The following is a 10424-nucleotide window of genomic DNA, read 5'->3' on the forward strand; positions in this document are numbered from 1 at the left end:
GGGTGTGAGTTGAGCCTTAACCATACTCAACCAATATATATATATATGTTTTAAGTGGATGTTGAATTAAAGATTTTTCACTAAATGTAAAAGATTCTTAGTCACTAAGAAGAGATTATTAATTGATAATTTAATATATATATTTTTTTACATAAAAATCAGTTTTATTTTAAATTATCATCAAATTATATAATAATATTACATCTTTTTGGTAATCTGTAGGTAGAATCGAGTATCCATAGGTTAAGAATAAGTAGAATATTAGGATTGAAATATTCTCAACCTACGAATAGGATAAAGTAAGATTGAGTTTATATAAAAATTTCAACCCATACATAAAATTAGAGTTGGATCCAAATTCTATCTTGTCCAATCTATTGCCACTCTTAAATCTATCCTATTTTGAGTTGGATTTGGACGGGGTGAATAACCTGTTTTGCTATCCTTGCTACTCGTTTGAGGATATTATCAGCTTTGACATTTTAAATCTTAAGGTTTTTTTTTAAAGGATGAAAATTAAATTCCCTAACCTGTCAAAACATGTTTATAAAAAAGAATTATCTATATTTTTATAAGGCATATTTTATTTTACTCTACAATTGAGGTGTTGTTGACACATTAATTTAAATTCTAACTTTATAAAAATATTATTTATATACTAAAATTAATTATTAAAATCAGTTATTAATGTATTTATATACAAATATATGTATAATTTAATTTATTTTTAATGTGTATTTATATTCTAACATATATTTTATACTGTTGATTAATTTTAATGTACACATAGTGGTATAATTGCTAATTTTAATACCATCTATAGCAACTCAGCACACCCACTTAAAATATTATTGTTATCTTTGACATTTCGATTTTAAGGCTTTAATTTGTTCGTGATTAAAAGACGAAAACCACTTAATCCTTTAAAGCGTGTCGACAAGGATAGGTATTCACACCTTTACTGGACATTTCTTCTTACATGCATGCATGTGCATGTAAATCTGATGCTATAGGTTATGAGAGGGAGATATTGATTATCTAGGAAACTCTCATTCAAGAGATTTATAAAACAATACTATTAACACCTTAATTAATTTAGAAAAGGAAACATTTATTAATTCATAACATACATCAACACTAAATTCACAGTCTTATTACCATGTTATTACAACATTTTATTTATAAAAAGTACTATCTAAACATCAATACACACGATTACATAAAATGTGTATTTTATTCTTTTACATAATATTTATTTTTATTCATAGAGTTATAAACGATTACAAAGTCATTTTTAAGGATAGATCTCTATTAGTGATAAATATCCAGTAAATGAAAATATCTTGTAATCATAGAGACCAGCTTTATGAAAGATATTTTTCCATTCTTCTTCGTTTCTCTCTTTTCCGTGCATAATTTGCATATTTATATTCATAAGAAATTTGAGTCGAGTAATTTCAGGTTCATCTTGTTCTTCGTTTATCACGGTTTCTAAAATTATTATTTTACCGTTTTTATCTTTGCTTGAACCCTTAACAGCATCTTTACAGTTTCTCAATATTTTTATGCAATTGTCATCACTCCAATTATGTAGGACTGACTGCAAAAGAAAGCAAAAATATATATCACAATCATTCTATAATGTAATGTCCTCAATTCTGTTGGCTAAGTTTACAAATGAAATTGAGTGTCTTATTATTATTCAACTAGGTTTTTTGGTAAAAGAAAAAAGTTGACTTCAATTGTGTGATTTTTTTTGACAAATTATTGTTTTTATATAAAAAGTAAAAAAATAAAAATAAAAATTACATTTATATAAACTTTTTAAGAATAACCACCTATTCTGAATAGTTATTTAACCATTTGAAGCTATTCAAATGTCACCAAATGAAATGGCAAAGCATTGTTTACATGGTGTAAGATGAAAATGTAGGGAGCTTTCAAAAGTTTTCAACTAAATATGTAAATTCAATTAATTAATGGAATGCATCCTTTCACCTTGGTATATATAGAGGGTAAAAGTTATTCAAAATTACTTCTGAATAATAAAATTAGTCATTGTGTATTTGAGTATAAATATATGTGCTATTTAATTTATTTTTAAAATAAATTTTATATTTTAATTTATATTTTATATTAATAATTAATTTTACTGTATATCTAAGACGAAAATTATTAATTGTTGTAACATCCAAAAATTTTAAATCTTAAAAATTTTTTAATTTAATTACTTTGAGATTAATTTTAATAAATTACAAATAATTATATTCTAATTTTTTAATTTATTAAAGGTCTACTTTAATAATCATATCTAAAACAATATGTTTTTGAAACTCTTAAGAATATATAAGGTCTATTTTGTTTGTATTTTTATTTATAATATTTTTCATTTTTTAAATTTTATAAAAAAACATAAAAATAAAATTATATTTTATTATTATTTTTATTATTTTTTATAAAATCTTAAAAATACAAAAACCCTAAAAATAAAAACGTAAACGGAGGGCACGTATAGTTTGCAACAAAAAAGATTAGCTTCAATAATAATCTAATTTTGAAATTAATTAAGACAAACACACTACTAATCCAGTACTAATTAAATGGTTACCTTAAGTAGAATTGCATCAGCCTTAGGAATGGATTCAAACATGTCTCCACCGACAAAGCTCAAATTGTTGCATGCCTTCAAATTTTTCACAACCTGTGGAAGATCAAATACTATGTATTTGAGTTCTGGAAATTTCTCACTGAAAATTTGAGCGGTGGTTCCAGTTCCACCACCAACATCCACAATTGTTTCCAACCCCTCAAAGGCCATGTTGTGATCCTTTAGTGCCAGCTTTATCATCTGAGAATCACCGGCCATAGCGTCATTGAACAAGCCCAAGAGTCTTGGATTCTTGTCAAGCAATTCCCACCAAGGTGTCTCCGAAGTGATTTCGTATAGACGGCGATTTTCGTCGGAGAACCACTTGCTCAGATAATTGAAGAAATCTGAATGAACTGGATCTAATACAAACTCCACCATTGGAGATATACAAGGGTTTTCAGTGCCTTTGACCAAGAGTTCTGATGCTGCTGTGAGAGCAAATGCTTCTTTTTCTTCTTCTTGATTATTGCCATCATTGTCGCCATGGATTCTAACCTTTGTCTTACAGATATAGATATAAATATTAATAATATAACTACATATGGGTTGATGTATGGATGCTTTAGTAATATTTTATTATTATTTAATAACTATATTTTAATTTAAAAATTAAAAGAAAAATAATATCAAAATGTAAAAGAAGTATGACTTTAATGTTTACGATATTTATATAAGAGTTTAAATGTAAAACGTTTTACATAGTCGTGCAATTATATTCATGTTTTTGGATGATTATATATGCAGTTAATGTGAAAGATAGTTATTTTTACTGATATAATATTATGTAATTGGATGCACATATAAAATTATTTTATCCTAGTATCAAAATTAAATTCTTTATATAATTACTATAATCATCTTTGTATTGTTTTTTTTTAAACGTAAGTTATTTATATATTTATTTTTGTTTTATGATTGATATTTTGTCACTAAAAAGAATGAAGGAACAAATATAAAATTTTAAGATTTTCGGTCATACATATTTTTTTATTATGTTATGAAATTATTTATTACACAAATTTATTATATTAAATAAAGATATATATATATATATATATATATATATATATATATAAATATTTATATAGCTAACAGAATTAACATTTAGACCGGAGTTTCGATTATTCTCTCTACAAAGACATATATACCAATTAAGTCTAAGATATACTTTTTCTTTTTTAGGAACAAATTATATATATAATAAAATCTAAAATTTTTTAAGAAAGATAAATTTTGAAATATTCAAGTTTAATAACCTTGTTCCATGAACGGGATTCGATAAAATTGAAATTTATAACTTTTAATTTTATTATTAAATTTAAAATTATTGTGTTAATTATTTAAATTATGATTTCTTAAATATGAAAATAAATATATAAATGTAGATATAATTATTTGAATAATAGAAAATAAAAAATGACACACACACATATATATATATTATTGTTAAAATATGAATGAGAGAATTACACCTAATAATCCTAAATAATTTAAGGTAAAACTTCTTTTTAATATATTAAAGAGAAAAGAGTTAAAGTGATCTGAATTATAGAATCTTACTATATCAAAGTATCCAATATACGCCATGTAGCGCATGAAAACATCAATGCGATCAACTTTAGTTGATGGAATTTTGAGAACGGAGACCAATTCTAAAAGAGTAATGGGTTTTCCATGGTCGTGAATTATGTTTGGTATGCGAGAGTCAATGATCCACTTGAGACACATGGAGTCTAGGATGCTAAACATATGCCTATAAACAAGTGCTTGAGCTTTGAAGCTCTCACTTGTGCTGCGCCCATTGTTTGAAGTCATAACTCTTTTGTGATGAACAGTTTTGATTCCGCTGGTCTTTTTAATCTTTGTGCTGGATGCTCATCTTGAACTCACATTGGTTTAATTTATAGTGTAAGGTTTCATCTTGCATGCAAGAGGTGATTAATTTAATCATTTTTCATGTGTACCACGTTATTGACTGTTGAGGTTGATATATATAGTTATTTTAAAATTGCTAATTTATATATAAAGGAATATTTGAAGAACATCGAATTTATTATTTTTAGTCAGTTATTAGTTATTATATTTAAAAGTATGAAATAAAATATACAGTTAAATACTTAAATTACTAAATTAAAAAAAATTAAATTAATAACTAAATGTTAACGAAAAATAACAAATTCTAATGGCTCTTTAATATTTCTATTTATACCATTTTTAATGTTTAGGTAAATATTTACAGCTCCATTATGACGCACTTGTTGATCTAGAAGGTAATAAGTAAATTCTTTTTTTTATAGATAAAGTATAATTTTATTTTGTTTTAATTTTTATCATTTTTTTTTCTAAAAATAGAATTTTTAATTTCTAATTTTTGTATTGAAATATTAGCTATTCTATTATTATTGCAAAATAAATATATAAATGAACTACTAATAAGAGCAAGGTTCAAAACTAATGCAAATTCCTATATATGATCAGCTTTCTTAGACTCAGCTCAATCTGAAACATTCTTTTATAACTTCCAATTTGTATCGTACAATTATAGGGGAATTGCAATATGTGTTGACCATTAGAGTTGACATTGCTTTTTCTATGAATAAATTAAGCCAACTTGTTACTCCTCAATATTGGATAACAATTAAGAGAGTACTTAGATATATTTTACTACATTTCAAAGTTGAATTTTTCATAAATCATCTAAAGTAAAATTTATTGTCTTTTCAGATTCTGAAGAGATAAGTAATTTAGAAAATTGAAAATAAAACATATATTATTATATTTACTATGAAGCCAATTTTATAACCTAAAACACAATAAATAAATTATAGTCAATAGAAACTCTGCTGTCCTGCTGACACAACATTTTTTTACTATTTTTTGTAACAATATATCGACAACAGTTTTATTAGCCAATTCAAACATTTTGAATTTGACTTAGTATTTTGTAGATGATAGACTTACCAAAAATTTATTAGCTGTTGTGATTCATCCTTCCAAAAAACACTATAACATTTTGGAGGTGAGACAACGTTTAAAAAGTGTTGTTTAAAGGTGGATAAAAGATTGTCTTTAATCTATAACAACGTTTTGGAGCTTGAGGCAATGTTTTTGGGGCCTCGTAGATGCAGCCATTGTCTTAGGTCAAGACAATATTTTTTTACTTCAAAAGCAACATTTCTAAAGATAACTCTTTATAAGCGTTGCTTATTCTTTAAAATAGACAACACTTTTAAAGTGTGTTTTAGGCAACAATTTACATATGTTCTTTTAGCTGTCATGCTTCAATTATTAGTAAAAAGTGTTGCCTATTCTTCTGATTATGCAATACTTTAAAGTGTTGCCTATTGTTTAGAATATGCAACACGTTGAAATGTTGTTTATTTATTTAAATTTGTAACCTGTTAAAAGTGTTGCCTATCAGTTTGATATGCAACCCTTGGAAGCATTGCATATTCTTCTAAATATGCAATCCATATAAGTGTTGCCTTTAAACTAAATATGCAACTATTGAAAGGTTGTCTTTTTGGCTAAAAATAAAGGTTGTTTTTGCAGTAAAATACAAAGAAGACATATGTAATAATTTTAATTATTAAATAAATTTGAAAACAATAAAATTCAAAAAAGAGATAAAACCTTAATAACTAATGAAATTCTAATTAAAATAGATATTAAAAGTTTCAACTAGCATTGTAAATACATATATTCATGTTTGCCAATAAATCTCATAACAATTTGCCGAAGATTATTAGGATGCTTGGTTGAAAGCTCATCAGAACCAGAAATAGAAGATGTTTTCCATTTTTGAAGCTCACTTCATTTGTATGCTAGAGAAGATGATTGGGGTTCTTTTCACTCTTTTCCTGGCCCTAAAATTGAGAATGGAGATGAACTAGACACAGAAGATGTGCTGAAGGAAAAGATTTTAGCTTGGTTGAAAACCCATCAGATTCGAAAACAAAAGATTGCTGCTGAAGGCAAAGATTCTAGCATTCAGGTTAACAAATCCATATCATGTGTATTGCAGTCAGGTTAACAACCTTCCCTTGATGATCTAGAACTACAATTATTGGCTTGGCATTATTGAAAAGCCGCACCTCCTCCTTTATATACCTGATGGTTGCTGGCTCCAACATGGAAGGGTTGTAGAGCGAGTACCAACTCATCATAGATTGCAGCTTCACAAACTTATTTTGTTTCTCTTCTGTCTATGGGTTCCCTTTTCAACAAATTGGAAGCGAGAAGACCAAAAATCAGAAGCTTCAAATGCAAGCAGCGATGAAGAGATGGCGATGCGAGCAGCTGAGATGGACCCGACGGCGAGGCGAGGCGAGCAGCAATGAACTCGACGGAGACGCCAACAATGAGGAACACAAGTAATGATGAGGAAATCAAATAGAGAAGAGTAATTCGCGTGCAGTGATAAAGAACACCAAGAGAAAAGAGTAAATTGCATATCAATCAAAATTCAAAGTGGTTGGGGTTAGGGTTTCTAATTGAACACGGTTGGAGTAGTTTTGTTATTTCAGCAATTCAACCAGATTAAACCACTAGTAAGTAAAATTTGATAGAAATTTTTGTCCTGCATGAGAGACTTTAGAGGAAGATGTGAACGACACCACGACAGAGCAAAGCAAATGTTTTAGAATGGCGCGAGCCAAAGATCAAACATGGCCACTACAACATTTCTTAGCTATTGCAACATATATTACAAATAACACTTGAAAAGTGTTGTCTAAACCAATTAAACACAACACTTAATATTTGTTACATAAAAATAAAGCTATTGCAACTCTTTTTTAACAACACATCATAACTATTCCTTTTGATAAATTAAAAGTACAAGTAAGAAGTGTTGCTTTTGTAAATTAAATAAGCAACATTTATGATATTTATATATTACACTTTATAAGTGTTATTCTTAAATTTTTAATAAACTTCTTATTATAAATGTTGGCAAAAATAAATTAAAATTTTCTCCTTAAAATTTTGACCTACCTTCTAAATATTTTAACAAAAAATATTTTTTCCTTCTTTTAACTTAATACAAAATACATCTTTATAATTTATATATTATTTACTGATTTACTGATTTAAATCCTTATAGTTCAAAACAAAATTGGAAGTCCTATTTTCAATTAGAAACCCTAACTCCAACAATTAGAAACGAAGAAAGAAGAAAGAAGAAAGGGGGAATCCGAGGGAGAAGGGAGATCGGGAAGGGAGGAGGGACCGTGCTGCGTCCTGCCGCCGCCATCACCGGAGAGAGAGAGAGATCTGGGGAAAGCAGAGGAGAGCGGAGAAGAAGATCGCACCGGTGTGCTGTGCCTCACCGCCGCCGTCGCGTCGTTGTCGGACCGTGGAGAGAGAGAGAGCGCGTTCGCGGAGGGAGCCATGGGAGAGAGTGACGAGCGCAAGCCAGAACTGGGAGGGAGAAGGCACCGTCGTGCATCCTCGTTGCCGTCGCTGGAGATCTGGTCGTCGCCGCCGATCGTCCTTGAGCCGCGTCGGAAACAGAACTGCGAACGGAAGGGAGCGCGAACCATAGCCACGGACGGAGAAGAAAGAGCGCGCGCGGAGGAGGTGAAGCCGTCGTTGTCACCGTCGCGTGTGGAGTCGCCGCCGCGCCTGGTCTCCGTTGCTGCTGAGCTTCAACCGCCGCCGTTCCTGCCGCTGTCAAGCCTCGGTTAGCACCGTCGAAGCTCCTGCCACCACTGTCGTTGAGGAAGCTCACCGGAGTTGCTGTAGGCTGCCGCCGCTCTATCTGGTTCTGTTTTGAGTTGCGCAGCCGTGTTCGTGGCCGCCGGGGACAGTGTTGTGGCTGCCAGGAGTACCAAGGACATTTGGTTAGTGATCTGCAGCGAACCACTTTAAAAATTTGTGCTGATTGTTCTGAGGTCAATTGTTATGCTATTGAGACTTACCCCCGCTTAAGGAAAACTTGGTTTCGCCTTCCCATTCTTGAAACTCATTTCAATTTACTCCATAGAACCTTTTCATCTGCTGCTTCGTGAGTTTCTTACTGTAACAATATTATCTCTTAATATCAACTGGTAACATACACATTGATTTTCGAGTTGAAATCACAGATTGTTTTATCCTGCATTGAAGGCAGTTCAGCTGCTCGTGCTGGTATTCATCAAGGGGATGAGTTGTTTGAGATAAATGGTATCAAACAAATATCTGATTTGCATTCTTTTCTTTTTGATGAAGCTATTCATTTAAAGATGCCAGAATTAGCAAGCTTATTGCTTAGATGTTCCCTTATATAGAATCCTGGGGTTGTTTCTTTATGCTGCTAAACATTTTCTTTCTGATACGACATTTCATCAAATTTGGGCTTGTCTAAGTCTATTTTGGGGATTAAACTATGGGTCTAAAGAGAAACAACTGATTTTCTATTAATAAATGTTGATTATGCAGGGGAGAGGCTTGATGGCCTTGATAGTGAAGCTGCAGCACAGAGGCTTCGAGGGAATGCTGGAACCACCGTTACAGTAAAGGTTCGTTAACTATCAACATTCTATTTATTTTCTAAATATAATCATTCTTTTTTCCTGCTAATAATCCTTGCCAAATGCTTTGAAGCACCCTAGGACCCCTCCAACTAATCCAATTAGTGACCGATTTAGCTACCGATGACAAAGCCAATCTAGTTGGTCGCTAAAATCGGTCACTATTTTCCAATTCGGGATTGATGGCTGTAAGGTTTCGTAATTTCTCCTTTCATTCTGGTCTTGATCGCACTGTTTGAAATGTTCTTTCCTTCTTAATATTGCAATCTTCATCAGCTTAATTAGATTTTACTCTACTGTTTTGATTTGTTGCTTGCTAGGTTGCTGGATTGTGATTCAACAAGTAATTTAAGTATAGCTTTCAACAAGTAATTAGACTTTTTATATGTAGTTGAAGCTTCTGGTGTAGAATCATATCACAAACACTGATTGTGATATAAACAAGCATGCACACTGCATTATGTGCTGAACTAGGAAGATGATTGCAACAGGGATTGGTTATGAATTTATCAGACAATTAGACATGATCACATCACATGAATATTATTTCCAAGAATCTAGCATTTGAATGCCATATATCTGGTTCCCTTTAACATTTCAGTTGAATTATAAGTTCACCTCCACAAGTTCCATTTCATATTCACTGTATAATCTAATATACAAACACCAAACGTGTAATGTACTAATAGGAGCTTCGGAAGAGACTCTAATGCTTGCTGAACCTATGGCTGGTAGTTGTGCCTGCTCATACAAATTTGGTCTTTATGTGATGTGCTGCTGCTTGTTTCAAATAATATTATGTAGATAAATGTTATTTAAAAGTAGTTTGCCTCCTTGGCTTGCACAGCACAACTGATCGTACTACTGGATTCATATCCAAAGAGTTGCCAAGTGAATAGTGGCTATTTTATGTGCTGCTCCAAGGAAGCCTTTCAATATTATCATATTTGCAACAGTTTATTCTTTTAGTTTTCTAATCAGTGAAACAAGTTTTTAACGTTATCATTTCAATTTAAGAACATCCCCCCGCCCCCCTTCCCAAAATTTCAAGAAATTTATAAATATACATTTTTTTATATTGTTGTATGATGCAACCAGTGAAAAATGAGTCAAGTTTGTTAATATTGCAATTTGAATTTTGAAGCTTATGATGAGAATTTTGTATCAACTTTATTGAGGCGAAGTTTGGCATGTTTTTTGTTTCTTCAGAGTACTGACCAGAAAGCTTTGAAGAAGATATTGGTAGCTGCGCATGACAAGTC

The 10424-nt window shown here is 30.6% G+C and overlaps 1 protein-coding gene across 1 annotated transcript; it reads right to left on the minus strand.

The window, feature by feature from the left end:
* Positions 1-1119: 1119 nt before the first annotated feature.
* LOC130973205 (isoflavone 7-O-methyltransferase-like) lies at positions 1120-4513 on the minus strand. Its single transcript, XM_057897644.1, has 3 exons — positions 4211-4513; positions 2609-3151; positions 1120-1600 (listed from the first exon to the last, which is right to left on the minus strand). Exons 1-3 carry the CDS (start codon positions 4463-4465, stop codon positions 1295-1297), a joined length of 1104 nt encoding a protein of 367 aa, XP_057753627.1. The 5' UTR covers positions 4466-4513; the 3' UTR covers positions 1120-1294.
* Between the last annotated feature and the right edge of the window lie 5911 nt (positions 4514-10424).

The sequence above is a fragment of the Arachis stenosperma genome, chromosome 4 (genome assembly GCF_014773155.1).
Source record: "Arachis stenosperma cultivar V10309 chromosome 4, arast.V10309.gnm1.PFL2, whole genome shotgun sequence".
In the NCBI taxonomy this organism is placed as follows: Eukaryota; Viridiplantae; Streptophyta; class Magnoliopsida; order Fabales; family Fabaceae; genus Arachis; species Arachis stenosperma.

Coding starts and splice junctions, on each gene's coding strand:
- LOC130973205 (XM_057897644.1), bottom strand. CDS start 4,465: ATGACTTCAAACAATGGGCGCAGCACAAGTGAGAGCTTCAAAGCTCAA. Junction 3,152..4,210: donor ATATTGGATACTTTGATATA/GTAAGATTCTAT, acceptor TATATCTGTAAG/ACAAAGGTTAGAATCCATGG. Junction 1,601..2,608: donor CTGATGCAATTCTACTTAAG/GTAACCATTTAA, acceptor TTTCTTTTGCAG/TCAGTCCTACATAATTGGAG.